Source organism: Teleopsis dalmanni, chromosome 1, assembly GCF_002237135.1.
Source record: "Teleopsis dalmanni isolate 2A chromosome 1, ASM223713v2, whole genome shotgun sequence".
NCBI lineage: Eukaryota > Metazoa > Arthropoda > Insecta > Diptera > Diopsidae > Teleopsis > Teleopsis dalmanni.
In genome coordinates, this window is record NC_051846.1 from 196,461,212 (window position 1) to 196,481,244 (window position 20,033).

A 20,033-nucleotide genomic window follows, 5' to 3' on the forward strand; every position below is an offset into this window, starting at 1 on the left:
AGATCCTATATATATTAATATTTATTTTTCTATTTATTTAACTAATATTAAAGATTGTTATCATTTAAATAAAAAAATGCACTTAAATCACACAATAAAAATTATTAAACATTTTATTATATGAATATTTAAAATATATATAATTTTGTAAAACAATTATATTTCACTAAACTTTCAAATATTCGTATAATTCACATTATATAATATTATGAGTATATTTTATAAATTTTGTAACATTTTTAATGAAATATGCCTATAGGTATGTATGTATATAATGAAAAATATCATATTTATATAACTATAAATGACTGATAGAATTTTGTAATATTTTATTAAATATTATTTAAATTTTGTAATAATTTTGATATATTTTTATTGTAGTATATTTATTTTATATTTAACAAATCGCAAAATTTTGCTACAACGACATAAAAAACTTAATATTTTATTTGCATTTTGCTTAATATTTAATTTAAATATATTTTTTTTAATGAGACAATTATTGTTAATTTTATTTGCTGCATTTTTCACAACTAATATCTGCTGCACTATAATCGAAAGATTTTCTATAATAGTAAATATATCTCAAAGTTTCGAGTGAGTGCTAATTAAGAAGTTTGTATAGTGAAATTTTAAAGTAGTATTAATAACTTCTAGCTATTAAAAAAAGAATTTACATACATTTTCGTTATAGTATAACCACATTGAGTTTATATTGTATTTTGTAGCAAAAATAAAATTTATTTGATGATTTTTAAAATTTTTAAATTGTTTGAAGTTGAGTTGAGTTTAATAAAAATTAATATACAAATTAATTAATTTAGTTATTTGTTAGATATTTGCATGCTGAAATTTTAGGAGATTTTTATGTATAAAATATTGCTTTATACCATATCCTGAGGTGTTTAATGTTTAAGTACTAAAATATTTTTACACTAATAAATTACATACATATGTAGTCTACAGAAGTTTATATGTGGAGATTCAACTTTTATATATTAAATTTAAATTTGTTAAAAATTAATTTTTAGTTTTTATTTTAATGTCACTAAAATAACACACAATACTAACATTGCTCCAATATTTTTATAAATTTAAAATCCACACTCTTTGTTAATATCTAATTAATACCAGTTCTAAATGTTTGAAAATAACTTTATTGCCATTTAAGTTTGACTCTAATAAATAAATTTACTAAATATAACAAGTGATATGTTTGTCATCTAAGCAATTAAATAAAAAATAAATACGTTATAAGCATAAAAGCCTTTCTAAGTTTTTTTTAAGTTCTTGGCAAAAAGGTTCAGTTTGGTTTTCTTAGTGCTTTAGTTTTGCTTTGGCTGTTACTGTAGCGGTGATTTAAGCTCTTCGACTATTATGGCGCCGTTTTCATCCACTCTATGATTCAATAATAAATTCTCCACTTGCTCATCAGAGAGCAGCTCTTTGGGCTCAGAGGACCTGTAAAGTAATTTTCGCTTGTTTTTAGCTAATCCTTAAAACTTAATGTTTAATAGTTATCTTATAATAAAAATAGTATTAAAAAGATTTGTACTTGGTTTTGTTATTTGTTAGTTGTTGTAAGTAAAAATATTTGAGAAATGTTAGTGGTTAATTATTGTAGAAAGTGAATTTGTGAATGTGATATGGCATACTCGTACAATTATAGCGATTTAATAATTATTATATATTTTTTGTATAAATAATTTTTTCATTTTTTGAAATTTTTTTTTGTCTCTGAAATATAGCATCAAAAATTTCTTATAAAATTTTAATATCAATATCAATATCAAATTGAATAACGAATCTCTATATTAGATTACAATTACAATTATGCAGCCAATCGAAAACAATTGCTTGAGTCAAATTCTAATTACGATAGATAGATCAATAGATAGATAGTATTTTTGTTGTATACTACAGTCAATAATTTGGCAATAATTTTTTGTTTTTGTGGAAGTTCAAAAATAGTTTTCAAAAATTTTTAAAATTGTTTATCAAATTCGTTTGGCAAATAATTTCTTCAACTAACGCTAATTAAATGTGCATGCATAACAAGTGATTTTAAAATTCCTTAAATGGATTTGTGAAACGATTTTGTATAGTGCTTAGTAGACCATTCTTTTTAAGCAGTGCTCTACTGTTGGATGAGCTTTCGCCTACTGACCTTGAAAATAAGAAAAAATCACCAGCTGATGTTGTGGTGCCACTTGCAACACTCTCCTCGTCAGCATTCATTTCAGACTCACTATTACGACGTTCCAAAGTTTTACCAACCTTCTGAAAACTTAGCGTGAACACATCCTTCACTTTATCACCAGCATCGATTAGTAGATCAAGACTTTGGCGTCGACCATTAGACTTAAAACTATTTGAACGTGACAACCACTGACTGAGACCCTGTTTTTTATTGACTTGATCTTCATGAAATATTGTCGTGCAAGTCACTTTCCGTTTAGGTTCGTCGGAAGAAGATGAAGAATGTTGAGATTGTATATCTTCACGTCCGTCCAGCGCTGCTTGATCATGTAATAGCGACTGATTTGAGTAACTAGAACTTGTGCTATCGGAATGCGATAAACGTATTTCAGTCCATTGTTCGATGTCATTGTCATCTGTGTCACCACATCCTGTACTTGTGCTGGCATCATGTGCGCTATGACCGCCACTACCACTGCCACCGATGCTATTGCTAGACTTTATATCATATGGTCCATGCAGTTGCGCCTGCACAAATATATTATCATCGGCAGTACTTGTACTTGCTGATTTGTGCATACCATTGGCTAATTTTTGCGGGAATGTTAAAACAGCTTCAAAGTCATGTAGCAGATGTGGGCACTCGTGTATATCGGGTCTTTTCTGTCGTACAGGACTGGAATTTGTGCTTAACTTATCAGGTAAATCTAGGTATTCGTCTGTGGAGTCAATTTTGCAAGGAAAACGTTGATAATTTTGTACATCACAATCAACAACATTCATATGTTTATTTGGTGGACTTCTCGACATTGTTTCAAATCTAAGCAAGTCTCTTTGTTCCTGTCTTTGACGATGTATATCCTCTGAGATCTGTTCAAGATTCTTAAGTGCATCATTGTACGACATTTTAGCTTCCGAAACTTTTGTTTCTAGTTCATTGATTTTTCCCTTCTGCGTCTTCAGCAGTCCATTGAAATTAGCGCGTGTCTCGTAATAAGGCCTGAAATAGGATACAAAGACTTTTAATTATATGTTATATGTATATATTATATAAAAATAGAGTGGAAGTCATTTTGATATTCATTTTACTTACAAGTTAGTTTTATCTAAACTGTTTCTATGTGCCAAAAGAGACAAATAAAGGTAATTACGTCTAATATTTGAACTAAAATAAAAATAAAAATAAAAATTTAATCAAATCAAACATAAAATATGAAACATTTAAAAAAATAAATAAAATAATAATTAATAAAATAAATAAATTTATAATATTATACCAGCCAAGTACCAGTATTGCTAGTAATGTTTTATAATGAACAACTTGAGGTATTGGTTTTCTTTACAGAGCAGATTTTTAAAAGATTTCTAATTATCAAATTTTTTAAATTTGAAAACATAAAATATTTTGAATTTAAACTGCATTTTTATGAGGTAAAACTAATGAAAATAAAACTGATAACTCAACACGTTATCGCCACTTTTATTATCTGTCAAGATAAGATTTAGGAAGGTTGGAAACATTTAATGCACACTAAGCAATAATAATACATAAAAGGTAAAAAATTTTAATATCTTTTAAAAATGTTTAGGTATAAAATATTTTAATATTAACATTTACTATACAATATATAAGAGGCATTGAATTGTTGTTGGTTTTGCCACGAATTGTTGGATAAGCAAACCGGTGGGCACCAGTGCGGTTAATATTCGAATTTCAATATAAATATTAATTATCAATGAGCTCTTGGATATCTTCCCCTATCTATATCTCCGCCATATCACTCAAAAAATGTCTTAATAAGTATATATTTATTTATTTTTTTAACTTTATGTTGAGGATAGTTAAATCAGTGCACTTGAGCCTTTTACACTCTATTAACTGTGCGGTTTCATCATAACCCATCTCTACACCTTGACTGGATTATTGTTTATCACTTCTTCAGACTAAGCAATAACTGACCTCAGATTCTCAGATCTCCCTGTGGAGAGCGACTCTTTTTTTAAATTAAGATTTTAGCGGTGTCTTTCTTTTTTTGAGGGGTAGATCAAATTCAAAGCAATAGTGTTGTGATAAATTTGTATTAATATATATGCTTTATATATTATCATATTTTTTCAAGAAAAGGAAGAAGAATAATAATATAGAAGTTAATACTAAAATTATCAGAGCGTTTATAATCAATATTGCTTATAGAGATTTTCAACTTAAAACAATGAGGTATTGTATTCAATTAAATTTATATAACTCAGAATCATTTCAGGAAGTCTGACAAAACTAGGACTGAACTCTCATGGCACTTTTAGATTGTATATCGAAAAGACTTATTAAGAATCTTTTAAGTTAATAATAAAAATAAATATAATCATAATAATAATGCAAATAATAATAATTATAATGAAAATAACTTTAAGAATTATTAAAACCTAATAACCTGATAATAAAAATCATATTAAGTATAATAAAAAGAACTTCAAGCGAAGCCTGTGAGTCTATTCATCATTATTTCTGTAAAAATTAGATTACAGTTCGAAATATATGCAAATAACCCAACGCTGTCTGTTACTATTTAGTTTTGATATAAGTATATATGTACATAGAAATAATTTTTAATGAAATCCAATATAACGTAAATAATAATATAATATATATATCTTTGTTGCAATACATATAAGAGACAATTTTTTAATATATTGGAAATAAGAAGCATTGAGATAGTTGAAAATCGGAAAGAATTGTGGAGTTTGGGTTGAGGTAGAAGAAAGAAATGATATTAGTAGAAAATTTAGAGTGTATGAAGAATTTTTATCTAACCCATACGATGTTCATGCTCTCTTTTTTTCTGAGCTTTTAAGATCAATAAAGATTCTATTTTAAGTAATTAATTTTTCTTTTGGGTTCGGGCACTATAGTCAGCTGATTGAATGCATTGGTTTGAGTTTGTACTACAGTCAGGAAAAAGTGTATACTAAGGTTCTGTAAACTTGAGAAGAAAGCACAAATCAATTGGGTTAAGTTTTGTGGGGTAACTGAAGATTTGGATATGCTTGATTTTATAACTCGCGTTATAACTATACATTACAAAGAAATTTAATAAAAATTATATCAGTGAAAATAAAAATTAAATAAAAAAATTAAGAACACCACAATTAAGAATATAACGATAGAGAATCTGAATCGTTATTATTATTTTCGTTTGTATTAAATTCTTTTTAATGTTTTTTATATAAAAAACAAAATTATATATTAATGAAATAAACAAACTAAAATACAAAATATTGATTTTATATAATGTTTTTAATAAAATCTTCAGTATAAAATTCATTCATTTCCTCGAAGATGACTATTGAAGATATTCGAAATATTACACATTTATTGTAAGACAAATAATATATAATTAATTAATTATAATTAATAAGTTTTAGTTAACTAACTAATTAGCCCGTTTCATAATTAATTATTCTTAATTTAGTATTGAGTTTCAATTTTCTAATATTTAAGTTAATTTTTATTTATTATTTCAAAAACTAACCGTGAAGCTTTTATTGCTTGTTTTAGTTGTCCCTGCAACTTTCCAACACGGTTATTAGCTACGTCCAGTTTCAGTTGACACATTTTTAATGAATTTCGTGTTTCAGTGACTTCCAACTGCGATTGATTCACTTTACCTTTAAATAAGAATATTTATGCATATATAATTATTTTTATAATTATTTATGTTCACATACTTGCTGCATGACTTAACATCTCTTGACATGCTGTATCCAAAGTAGATTTCTCTCCAAGTCCCTGTTCGGCTAAGTAAACCATTTCTTTTGCGGCAGAGTGCATCGACTTAGCCTTCTCATGATCAGCTGCTGCCTGCTGTGTTTCTTTAGAAAGCTGTGTGTAAAATATGTGGGTTTGAACGAAATAATAGATAAAGGAATATATATTTTTAAAACATACTTGTGCTGCATAGATACGAGATTCATAGTAGGGTTTCGCTGCTTCTATGGAGTTACCTAACTTATGCGCAGCTTGTTTAATGCGTACCACACTTTCAGCGAGCAAACGTTTAAATTCAGATTTTGCGTCCTGTAAGATTTAAAGAATATAGATAATATATAATCAGAAATATAATGTATGTTAAATGTATAAAATTAAATAGGATCTCTTATAGGAGTAGAAATAAACGGGATATCAGCTCCCAATGGAGCGGAGCATTGCACAGAAGAGGTTCCGCCTTCCGAATGAAAGCCAGAATGTTGGCCGTTTAGGACCTCCTAATGTTAGAAGAGGGGAGTAGTTCTTGACCCAGTAACCTCCTCCTGGTTCAGGTAAGGCTGGGCAGTCACAGAGAATGTGATTAGAAGTCTCATCTGCTTCTAAGCAGAGTCGACAATCTATCTTTTCGAACAGACTCATATTGTTAAAGTGATTTCGCAGTTCATGGTCCCTCGTTAAATATCTTACCAGCAACCTCAGCTCTGTTCTGCTGAAGAAGGACACCTTACCTGGTATCTCTTATACCATAAGTAAAATTAGTTATAAATATATTATAAAAACTATATTTCTTAATAGTGAGCAACTGCCAGTATTAGTACTCAAATATTTTTTTGGTAATAGAATTCCCTCAACCAGGGACCGTAACAGTTATCATAAAAAAAATAAAAATCATCTTATAACTGTTATCATATGCATTTTAAAATAAAACTCAAAAAATAATAATTAAATTTGATTTTTATTATATTCATCAAAAATAATAATTATTATATGCCTTTTATTTTTTTCGCGCAGCAATAACTCTTAAAATTTGCTTCTTATTTTAAAACGCACAAATAACTGGTATACTTGCGTTATATAATATAAAAAGCAAGAGTATCGCGCAAATTTTGCGCGATATTTTTAAAATGAAAACATAAAATGCAATTTTCATACAAGGTAGTTGTTTTTGCAATTCCATAGAAAATGTTTGAAAAGGTTGGTGCAGGTAAAGATTTAGTTCAGTTTTTTGTTTTGTTGCTGCTTTTTTTCATAAAAAATTTTAAAATAACTGTTATTTTCGGTCCCTGCCCTCAACTGCTTAGACTTATAATTCAATAATTTTAGAAGTGGCAAAAGTAAAAGTAAAATTGGTTTCGCCACAAAGTATGCTACATTTTTCAAATACTTTTCCACTTACGCGTGCACGTACGAAGTCTAAGTACAAAATTCTTGGTATGAAGGCGGATTTATGTGTCAGTGTTGAGAGGTGCGCTCAAGCCTGAAATGCGCAACAGCTCTGTGACAATTATGAAAAAAAAAATTGTTTATACCTCAGGTTAAATAAGGTTGAAGTGTCAGGCTCAAGTGTAACCACTCGTTCGTTATGTGGCCAGCACAGATTCATTTTTATTTTGTTGCACTTTCAGTGCACATTGGCAACGACAAAGTTACGCTTTTAAAAATAGGTTGTAAAAATAGAGTAAATATATGAATATTGCGTATATGAAATAATAACTATATACATATATACAATATTTACACATATGAAATATTGTATATTTATGTATTTTATATTTTTAATTAATTATATATAAAAAAAATGGGCAATGAAAGTTAAAATAATTACAGCGCAATAAATTTGTACTATGTTAAGAGACACGCCCACAACGCATTAAGAAAATTATTTTATTTTTATATATGCAGAATAAAGTTATTAAAGATATTTATAAAGAAATACGCAATAATAAAAAACAGGGTTAAAAATATCATATTACCTTACTCAGCTTGATATTGAACGTTTTGCATAAATTATAATAGTTTTTTGCGAGTTTTTCATAAATATTCTAGAGGATTTATTTAAAAGTAATTAAAGTTATTTTATTTATAAAAACAAACTTATTTAAATATTTAGGTATGTTCAGTGTATGAGTTTAGCAAAAATTCATCTATTATAACATTATGAAATAAACTGTAATACTCGTATTATAAAAATGAGTAAAGTGCTTTGATGTGGAGTAGTACATATAGTGTTGCTTCTTCTTCTAAAATTGAATTAAATTTTATAATAAAATACTATTAAATCTCTTATTAATACGCTTTTTCAAATTGTTTTTCAATTAATCTTTTATTTTATGGTAGGATGAACTATTATTTATGACCTAAATTGCTATTTACTCACAATGAATTGACGATCATTTTGTCAAAGTGATGAAATGATTTATAATTAATAAAATAAATTTTGATTCTATAACTTCTCAAAACTTTTAACAAACATAATATTTAATTTATATATGAATATTAGTCCTTGCAACCAATGATGGGAATTATACTAGAAGATTATACAGCATAATAATAGGTTTCTGGATAGATTTAGACAAAAAACTAAATCTATGGTGTCGAATTTAGATAATTCAATAAATCATTCTCTCTTACCGTAGGACAGTCCGACAAACTGTCAAAAAAATAACTTTTCTAAGTATCTATTTCTTTTGGACGCCAGAACTATGTATTTACAGAGAACATTTTATATGTATATTTTTCCACAACTTCTACAATGAGTATTAAAAGAAATGCGCTAATTCTCTGCATGAGTTTCTAAACACCTGCGATCAGAAAGAATGAGTTCCCAATTTGGTCTTGTAATATGAGGGCCATATTAACCGTGAAGTTATACATAACTTTAGTGTCTTCTATTTATTATTTCCAAGTTAAAAAAAATTTTCTTATCGATATTTAGGGGTATATAAACTGGTTCCCCTAGGAACCTGTGATTAGAAAGAATTAGTTCCTAATTTGATCTTGTAATATGAGGGCAATATTAACCGTGAAGTTATACATAACTTTAGTGTCTTTTATTTATTATTTGCAAGTTAAAAAAAAATTTATCTTGACGATCTTTAGGGGAATATAAACTGGTTCCCCTAGGAATATATCTCCGTAATCCTCCCTAATTGCTAAAACTTCATCCCTTAAAACCATGGTCTTATAATGTTGCCTCAAGCATCCTAATGAAATATTAATAACTTTTTTAGTTAGTTGAATATTTTATTCATGCTTAAATGGAATAAGCACAGTGTAATGATATGGGGTTAGGAAGAGGTAAGGATGTTGAATCTCCAGGTAGAGGAATCTTACCATTCAACAAACGAAATCATATGTCAATAGTGCTCACATTTGTGTGTGCACTTGCGCAAAAGTACAGATAGACGAGAAATGTGGAAAAAAACTGTAGTGTGTAATAATTGTAAGTAATTTTAATATTATTCTCTATTATTTTCCACAAAAAAAGCTCTATTAAATGAATGTTTTCATAAATGGTCAATTTTCTTAACTGTGTAATATTTAATAGCAATCGAAGAAGAAAGTGATTAAATGATAGTACCTTACAATTTGTTTATTTATCAGCTGTTAATGATTAATGATTAATACTATTAAATAGTGAAATTTACAACAAAATAATATAAAAAAGCAGAAGCATACAGCTTTCAAAGTAATAAGCTGTATAACGAAGTAAAACTGCACAGCGCCAACAACAAATTGTAATGCATTCAGACTTATGCATTGCACTGTTACTTTATTAGTCAAGGTCTCTGTTAGAACAAGAATTATGTTACATATTTGCCTCTGTTTTAATGTTAAAATGGCACATTTTTAAATCATTGTTATACAACTTATTAGTCTAAAGGGTGAATACCAAAATAGCGTTTTCGATTAGTACATCTAGTGTAATTTTTTTAATCGAGACTCACTTTTAACGCAATTTTCATTTTCGATTGGTAAGTCTACATAACATTCGAGATTAATATATAACACTCGAGATTAGTTTATAACACTCTAGATATTATGACAGAGTAGCACGAGATAACCCTGAAATTATTTATTATTTACAACTAACACAACTATACAAATTTTAGATTACTCTAAAAATGTTCGGTTGGGCAACACAATTTGACAGATCTAGAGTAAATCTAGATTAAATCCAGATTCACTAATCGAAAACGCCATTATTGACTAGTTTTTTACTCTATATTACCAAATACAAGATCTACAATATTTTGAAAGAGTAAAACAAATTTGAAGTTTTTTAACTTCATTATGATGTAATTTATTCATAAGTATCTAATCAACTTTAAAATTTTGAATAATCTCCTTATGTTTAACCACTATTACAGCCAATGTAATATCATGTTTAATGTTGTTGTTATTTATTTCATCAATTTTTAATTTATACACAACAGCTTACCTATTGGCAGGATTTTTGAAAATGTTACGTATACGTCTAATCGATCAAACACTTGCATATCTGATTTTTTTGTTTCTAACTCAAAATAATGCCAATTTATGTAAAAAAAGTTATTACTATGGAATTTTATTATTATGGTATATTATTATCATATACGAGTTCATCTATATTTTTAATTAAATTTTTGTTTATAATTGATTATAAAATTAGTGTAGTTTTATAAACTCAGCGAACGCTTTTACAATTAAAAACAATATAGAATATATTATGCTACAGATTAAATAAATTAAAATTTATATTTAATGAAAATTTAATTTCATTTTCTAAAATGTGCATTGTTTTCGAAATAATTAAATTTATGATGCATAAAATAAATGAATATTTAGAAGGAAGCTTGGCAAAATTCTACACAAAGGGCAATTGACCCAATTTCATTAGATTTTCTGCTGGAATTGTTGTTATTATTAGAAATCTTTCGGTGTTTGCTTACGCGTGGAGTGTATCAGTTTGTGACGACAGTTTGTATGTGTGTGTGTCTGTATATGCATTTTAGTATGATGCGGGCAATTATGTAAAGTATGAACAACAAATAAAAATCAATACTCACGTCGAGTTCCACTTCAAATTTGTTTATATTGTCAGTTGCCGTGTTCAACTTCTCGAGTTCAACCTAAAATCACAATTAATACAAATATATTGCTTAATAGATGTATATGTATGTAACTGATTCGTATATTAAATAAAGATTAAAAAATTAATAATTATTTTAATATAAAATAAATAAATATTAATGAAGAGCAAAATTGTCTTCAAACATGATGTCATAAGATTATTTAAAATTTTTAATAAAATAAAATAAATTTAAATCTTTTACAAAAGCATACCAGAAAAAAAAACACAAAAAAAATACTTGTTTGTCTAAAAATATGCGGGCGTGCAAGCGGTCGGGTGAGTGTTTGTGCAAATGTGCCATACTTGAATTTTATATGCTTTTGAATATTCTTTTGTTTATTGTTTTTAAGTGTCATTGTCAAATTAAACAAAATTTTAAACAAAAAAAAAAATAAACTGCAGAAGTGTCTTTTTTACTTTGATTATTTTTGTAACTATGCAGACTCACTTGAACTCTAGGATCCACGGGCGTATTGCTTTCCGTTGACATATTTTGTGTTATATATTTATTAAAATCTATATTTTTTATACTAATATTAATAAAAATATTTTTTTTACATGTTCTATATTATTTTCTTAACTAATGCATTTTTAATATATTATAGCTCTTTCCTTTAAGTATACATATTTAAATTTTTCTTTTTTACATGTATATATGCAGATTTATATAAATTTTTACATTTTTTTCACGGCATTTTATATTTTGCACTACAATTTTCTTTGATTTTTCACACTTTTCTCTACCGTTTTCCACCACTCACTGAAGTCACTAATGTCGACGACAGCAGCAGTTTGGGCAAAATTCATATCTCTTCTGCTATGCTTACGTTTTTTGTTTGCCAAATGGCACGAAAACCACCAACGTACGTTTGCCATTATGACAAATTACAGTTATTTAATATAATAAAAAGTAGCTTATAACGCCATTGTAAAAAGGAGTATGAAGCTTGCAATTTTTGTAGGAGAGTTATTTACAGAAGAGAGCAGAGATATTTATAACAGCTGGTGCTGCTTTAAATTTGATAACACTGAATTTTTTTGATTGTTTTTGTTTTTACCTTATGAGAGACTTGTTTGCTTTTGTTGCTATAGCTATGAACTGTCAAAATAATATTATGAGAAAATAGTATTACCTCTTTGACAGGTGGTTCTGTTTTCACATACATCGTTGGGAAATTTTTTGTTTGTTTTTTATGCGTACTGTTTATAAGTATTTTTTTTAACGAAATAAATGTTTAAAATTAAAGCTTTATTAGAATAACGTAAAAATGTATTTCTAATATAATTGTTTTTTAAAATCAAATAAATTATATAACATTCATATATAAAGACAATAAATTCACAGATATTTTATATATTTATATATTTTTATATATTTTATATTGTATTTTATTATATATTATTTTAATTTCAAAATTTGCAATAATATACGATGTAGTTGACATAAAGTGTAACATACTTTTGATAAAAGTTATAAAATGAAGTAGCCGTAATACTTTAGTATTTCCCTTATTTTGTGTCAAGGAACCTGTATCAAAAATGTAATATAGATAATGTCACCTACGTTTAAACATCATTTTGACGTAATAATAATTTTTAGAAAAATTGTGTTATTCCTATCACTCCGATTATAATTAATATTGTACGAACTTTCTGGTTTATGGACCCTTTTCATTATTATAAATTCGACTATGCCATACATTGTAATATTCTTGTTGTATACGTTATAAAATTAGCTTACGTTTATAATTTTCACTTTCTTTCAATTTTGCCTTTTTTACAGCAGGATATTACTACAATATATATTATTTGTAATATAGTTATTACACATACATATATGATATATAATAATATAATAATATATTATAATAACTATATATTATATATACAAATATGTTATATATATATATTGTTATAAAAATTATTGTTATTGAAACAGTGAGCCACAAACATAATAATAATTATGTTATAATTATTGCTGTATTTTTTAATTTAAAATCCTTATAGCTATTCTTTTTACCATTATGTTAATTAAATTATCACAAATAATTGATCAATATTAAAATTGAAAATAAAAAATTTGAAATGTGAAATTTTTTATAAATTTAATATTAAATACCAATTTTGTGTTGGCAATCTTAAAGCAGCATTGGCGGTTAGTAAAATCTCTGTTCCCTTCTATTATTTAAATTCCTTTACAATAATTTTTTAACCATTATGATTTAGAAATTATTATAAATAATTGTTCAATATTCAAAGCGTTAAAATAAATTTTGAATTTAAAATTTTTCTTTAAATTTCATATGAAATGCCAATTTTATGTTATCAATCTCAAAGCAGCATTGGCGGTTATTAAAATCTCTGTTCTCTTCTATAATTTAAATTCGTTACAATAATTTTTTAACATTATAGTTTAGAAATTATTATAAATAATTGTTCAATATTCAAATTGTTAAAATAAATTTTAAATTTAAAATTTCTCTTTAAACCTTACATATTTTGATCCGTACTGTTCATATGTATTCAATTTTTGTTTTCTAATTCCAAAAGTTGTGTAGTATGAAGTCTAACGGACAATTCGCATAAGTGCTTTTAAATTTATGTTATTTAGTATACTTACTATATAATTTATTAATAAATTAAATCAATTTTGATCGTGACATACATATGAGTATATGTGCTCAACCGTAAAAATAATTTGTTAAAAGTAAAAGGAAACTTTTCGAAAAAATTATGGAAACATTTTCGAATAAGAACAAATGTGGAATTGTGTAAATAAATTGTTTAATTTATTTAAATATAAGTTTTTACATTAAATTATATAAAACTAAGTATTTAATATTAGATTAATTGTATTTTTTTATCAGAAATTATTTCTAAAATGTTAATTATATTGTTATTCTACTTTTAGTATCTTGTGAAAACTAAATAACACATACATGCATGTAAAAAAATTTCCCTCGTCTGTAAAAAATGAATAATAAAAAAGCAACAATATCTGTCAAAAACAAAAACAAAAACAAATAAAATCCAATAAGAGAGTGAGCGTGCAACAAGCAACAACTATTATAACAACAAAACCAATAATTCCAAAGACAACAACAACAAAGACAGCAACAAATGCAAAGACAAAGTTTATTAAGCACCAAGCCGAAACGCACGTTGCTGCCACAATATGCAATGTATTTGGAGATATTTCTTTGAAAGTATCGCGTATCTGAGCAACGGAACGGCCGCGGCGGTTGTTAAGCATGTGCAAGTGAGCGAGTGAATTTGGTGTTTCATTCATGAGTTTTGTTTTGAGTTGGCTGTGGACGAATCGAGACAACTTGAATTGAGTCTTAATTTTGAATTCGTTGTGTTCGGATGTGAAATTTGAAAAAGCGGAAAGAATTTTGCGACTTGTTTTGCTGTTTGTTTAGTTTTTTTTAGATGCTTTCATTGTTAAATTGCCTTTTGTGATAATAAAGCAAGATACTTTTTGTTTTTCTTCTAACCACTTCATTTTTTCATTGTTTTGTAACTTAATTAATTTTTAAAATACAATAATTGTGGCGCAAGATATTTTATGGATTTAAATAAATTAAAAGAATATTGTATCTGCATTGCTGATGAGTTTTTTTTTTTGTATTGAAAATCATACTAATACACGTTTTATCTGCAAAATAACAAAAATAAAAAAATATGTAAGCAAATATGAACAATATTAGTGCAATGCAGATACAAATGCAGTAACGCTTAAATTTAAACTGCAATGTATGTGTAATTAAGTGTGCTTAAAATAAAATAAAAAAATAAATAAAAATTAATTTTCAATTAAAATAAAATATATTTAATTGAAACACTTTAATGTTCATTAAATAAAAATATATTAAAATTACGAAAATAACTTTTCAGAAAAAAAGTAAAAGAGAATAAAAGTGAAAAATCAATATCTGCTTAATTTTAATTTAATAAAAATAACAAATTTATTCAACTATAACAACTATCCAAACAGAAACCGAGTGTTTTAAAAGCAACTAACACAAATGTTGGAGTGGCCAAGTATTAGATAATCATTTTGCAGCAGCGAAGCAACAACAATGACTTAAATATTCTCAACTTCAATAAAAACAAAAAATAAAATGTATAAGAATAAAGCTTTGGGCGAAACTGAATTTTGAAATTCTCAAAAGAAATTAAAAATAATCCTTCAGTATTTTTCAAAAAATTTAACGTAACCAAAAAAAAAACAATTTATTAAAAAGTATCTTTTTTTCTGTTTGAAATACACGCTGCGCATTGCTTTAAGTCAAAGTCTGCGTCTGTCTGGCCTTTATGGTTTGGACGGTTTTAGTTTCTGCTTTTACCAATTTTCTACTTCCTTATTACATATTAATATATTATTATATATGTACACAAGTGATGTATATAGTATATACTCTTAAATGTGTAATATTTTTCCTTTCGATTCTTTTGCTTGAAATTTAGTTTGGTTCTTTTGGCTTTTTAGTCATACGGCCGCTCTTGTATCTTGTATCTTGTCGTGTTCTTCTGCGGCGTCTTCGTTTTGCTTTGCTTTGGTTAGGTTTTATTTGTTTTTCACTTTTTGTGTTTTTAACATTTTTCTTCCACGTTTATTTTATGCTTTTTTTTTTTGTTTTTTTTTTAATAACATAACTCACGTTTTTCACTTGCTTTATTTATTTATTTATCTTTTTGTGAAGTCTTAACGCACACATTCTGCCATCTTCTTTTATGAAAAATAATAAAAAACGTGGAAAACCTTTTCTTGCATTAATAAGAAAATAACGCGGCATAATGTCTGATGTGAGTTGTGAATATAAAATCCAATAAGAACAGGGAATTCGGAAAAATAGAATATAGAAAGCCGCTTTTTACGCTTATTTTTACTTAAACATATTAAATTTCTAGAAAAAAAAATATTGGAATTATTTAGAGTACTAGAAGATGTTAATAATTTCTTTAGTTAATAAAATAACATTATACTTCTAAAGAGGAAGGGATTATGGAAAGGATTTAGACGTATTGGATTATTGTGTTATCATATAAAGAGGAGATATATCTTAACATTACAAGAAAATGTCAGACATGATTTCAGTGTCTTAGCTTGAACTTAGTTTTTAAAAAGTATTCTATACAGATTTGCAATGTTGACACAAAGACTTTATTTTGGAATAAATACTTTGCGTTTAAAACTTTTTATAGAGGAGTTATTTAATATAAATAAATTTAATTGCGTGCTTGGTTATACAGAAGTTCAAATATTTAGAAAAATTAAAAAAGCTGTGTTTTGTAGATTGCATTCTCACAGAGGACTCTTTGCTATATGAAAGTTTATTATGGAACAGATTTAATCAGTATATAACATTCATTTAGAAACCGATGAGTGGAGACTATGCAAGAAAGACCCACTAACTTCTCAACATATATTTGGAGAACGTCCTGCTCTTATGCAATATAGATCAAGAATTTTCCATAAGATAATTAACGAATCAGGGTGGTCAAACATCGTTTTGGATAAGATTAAGACATTCTGTATATAGCTGAAGTAAAATCCTTCAATGATTATGAATAAGAAAAGACACAATAGTCTGATAAAAAGCGCAATGTCACAGACAGTTGACGTTTATAGCCTCTTCTAGCTTGAAATAAAATCAGTAGTCGAATAGTGTTATCTCCTAGTTGAATGGTATGTTTTTACGGGATTTGTTAAAGTAATATGTAAATTTACATTGCTATTCTGTATAATCTATAACAGATGAAAAGATCTTTCTGTATGGTTTCAATAAATCTATTAGTTTTTAAGTTAAATAGGTTATGTATAGAATTAGAGAAGTACTGGTTATATTGTTATTAATATCACTTGATTTTGCCATTATGAACTTGATTAAGACATTATGAACCTGGTAGTTATGATATAAAGTTACGTGAAGTTAACATCAATCATAAATAAAGCCTCGCTCTACTAAGTACTTAAATCATATTAAAACGATTTAAGTTAATAAAAATTTAAATAAGCACAAAAATCAATATATTTATATGGAAAAATACAGCAATGTATAATTATATACACAATTTTATATATAATTTTTACTACGACAACAAAATATAACTCAAATCTTTTGAGAATTGCAATATTTTACATATGTCAGCAAATAGTATAATCGTTTTTATTGCTTTGTCGGTTTTGAACTACTCAAGTTTGTTTTTCCCTACGTTGTTATTGCTAAAAAAACAACTAAAAAAATTAAATCGTTTTTTTTTAGAATAAATTTCTTTTAGATAAAATAATATTTCTCACCAACTGAATTCACATGCCTGTCTTGCTGTTGCATTTTAATATGCTGCATTATATAAAGTATCTGAAACTTGCAACCTCTACATTTTTGTGAGTTCTGGCTCGAATGTCTGAAATTTGCAGACGCCATGTTTTGCTAATATCTTTATGTGCATTTTAAAGAAGTGATTTTATAATATATTTCTTATTATTATAGTTTACAAATAAAAACAAACACATTTCTAAAATAAAAATTATTTTAATTATTATTAAAATAAAATTTAATAAATTAAAACAACTTTAAAAAAAAAAACGAATAAAAAACAAAAAAAAAAAAACTTAGCAGTCTTTTTGGAAATGCTCCATTTTGTTGCCGTAAGAAATTATAATATCTGAACTACATCAAGCAAAGGACGGTCTGCAACAAAAGGTGAGTTACTGCAAACTTTTGTTACTTATTTTAGAATATTTTTATATGAATTAATGTTATAGAGTATCAAGGTATTATATTCTTCAGATATATATGTATATTGTAATACTCTGTTCACAAAAACCAAATCAATTTGTATTAGCGAATATTAAAAATAACTTCAACTCTCAAATATTACGACTTAAAATTATAAAGAGCTTGAAATACACCTACTACAGTGTTTCAGATTCTAATATATTTTAAATCAACACTACTAATAATAGTAGATCACAATAGGTTAGTAGATTCCAATAGATATATTCTATATCGATTTTAATATAGTATTCATGCCATTTTCTGTAAGTCAAGAAAAGATTTTATACCAGCCCATCTTACTGGGCTTTTTTATTTTATAAACTATATAAAAAAATTTATCTTATATAAAAAAATCATGCTTAAATAGTAGTAACGAGATAATCCAGTGAACTGACAGGTTATAAGATTAGTGTTTCCTTTTGACTACAAAAAGGGGCTTTTTCTTAGGTAGAGAGACATTAGGTTGTTGTAGCATTGTTTGACAGATCAGCTTGATCTATGCTATTATTTAAACAAATGATGGTATATACTGGAAAGGATGGTTAAGTTTTCAAGTCATGTGACTGCTTACTTGCTCTGAACCTGAAGGAGTCTATTAGAAAGCGAATTCTTGACACTGTTGGTAATTTGGTAAGCCTGAACAAAAGAAATATTTTCGCAACATAAGGGAAGTGCTTTTCATTCTAATTTTAAGCGCCTTAAAAAAAATTTCTAAATTTTTAAACTTCTATAAACGAGAAATATCTTTTATTTAATTGCAGTCAGTTGTATTGAAAAATATCTATTAGATTACAATGCTCTGCTTAAATGAATATAGAAAACACTATAATATTTTTATTTAAATATTATATATCTAAAAATATCTAAAAACAAATAATTTGGACTTATAGGTTATATACATTTTTTGTGGGTTTTGATTTTTTTTTTATGAACTTAAGTTATTTGGCTTTAATCTAAATGTCATAATATCTTTCTGACAGGTATGAAACATTAATGCTTTTGATTTTCTTTATATAAATAAGTCAAAGTTTAAGTATTCTTTTGATTAGATATGGTTTCTTGAAATTTCCATCTAGCAAACTCATAACACTTTAACGATTATTAAATTTTAAAGTATATTTTTAATTACTAAAAAATTTGTGTGTATACAAATTACAAATATTAAAACTAAGCAGATACTGTTATATATTTATAGCTGTAGTTAAAACTTTTTTAAAACTATTTTCAAATTTTTACTACGCACTGTTTTTATTTAAAATAAAAATTTACTCTTCGATATGATGCATAAACGTAACAAATATCTAGTTGGATGTCTTATAGCGGTAAAGAAATAAGACTCGATCATGTAGGTTCAAAACTTTAATATATCGAGAAAATAAATGCTCGAGTAAGGAAAATACATTTGAAAAACAACATACCCCATTGGGTCAGAAAGAGTTGTTAGAAAATCGTACGCAACTGCATCTTTTGTAGTTAACTTGGTTGGATCTGACTTCAGCTATACTTTTTAATTTATGTTCATATTTCTTTTATATATGTCCTGATGCTTTGATATATTTTTTTTTTGAAAAGTTTAGGTCTCATGCTATTCTTCTTCTTAGTGTTCGTTTCCTCTAGTGGGACATAAGGCCACACAGTCCTTTAAGCAAAAATGAATTAAACATTTTGTATCAATATATATTTTATTTTTAATGAATTCATACAATTTACATTTTATGAAATTAATTTATTTATATACATACATATATTTCAACAAATTGTTGCAGAAAATAATACTAATTTATGCTATATATTATTTTTGTATTTAAATACAAAAATATTGTCAATTTTATTCTTCTGCGCACAATTTTTAAATATTAAATAAACATAAAATTTTTTTTTTAGTAATTTTTTTGACTTAATCTGACAGCAAATGCTTCTCTACCATAAACTACAATCCCAAAGAATCAAGTAGATAATTGACATCATTAATATTTGCTAAAAGATATGTTAAAAAAATTATTTTCAGAGATTTTGAAACATCTGTTAAAATATTTTGTTTACCTTTAACAATAATTTTTTTAACTTTTAGAACTTAAATTATATACTTTTGGTATCTTCATTACTTAAAAGAATTGTGTGTATTATGTAAATAAATATATTTAAAAATTGTTTAACTTAACAAGATTTT

At 26.2% G+C, this 20,033-nt stretch overlaps 1 protein-coding gene across 6 annotated transcripts; it reads right to left on the reverse strand.

Annotated features, from left to right (window-relative positions):
• Positions 1–1,107: 1,107 nt before the first annotated feature.
• On the reverse strand, positions 1,108–12,317 carry LOC119671116. Of its 6 annotated transcripts, none has more exons than XM_038081630.1 (9): positions 12,212–12,317; positions 11,014–11,076; positions 7,939–8,007; positions 6,146–6,274; positions 5,926–6,079; positions 5,730–5,865; positions 3,293–3,364; positions 2,168–3,199; positions 1,110–1,461 (listed from the first exon to the last, which is right to left on the reverse strand). In XM_038081630.1, exons 1-9 carry the CDS (start codon positions 12,242–12,244, stop codon positions 1,344–1,346), a joined length of 1,806 nt encoding a protein of 601 aa, XP_037937558.1. In that variant the 5' UTR covers positions 12,245–12,317; the 3' UTR covers positions 1,110–1,343. The 6 variants fall into 6 exon arrangements, with proteins under 6 accessions (XP_037937560.1, XP_037937562.1, XP_037937558.1 ...); XM_038081629.1 differs by lacking the exon at positions 12,212–12,317 and adding an exon at positions 11,527–11,626; XM_038081632.1 differs by lacking the exons at positions 3,293–3,364; positions 12,212–12,317 and adding an exon at positions 11,527–11,626 and having other exon boundaries at positions 1,108–1,461.
• Positions 12,318–20,033: the final 7,716 nt, after the last annotated feature.

Bases quoted from the DNA above. Each gene is read 5' to 3' on its own strand.
- LOC119671116 (XM_038081629.1), bottom strand. From the start codon at position 11,568: ATGTCAACGGAAAGCAATACGCCCGTGGATCCTAGAGTTCAA. The intron at 8,008-11,013 runs GTGAGTATTGAT...TAAATCCTCTAG, and splicing joins AATTTGAAGTGGAACTCGAC to AATATTTATGAAAAACTCGC. The intron at 6,275-7,938 runs GTAATATGATAT...TAAATCTTACAG, and splicing joins TCAATATCAAGCTGAGTAAG to GACGCAAAATCTGAATTTAA.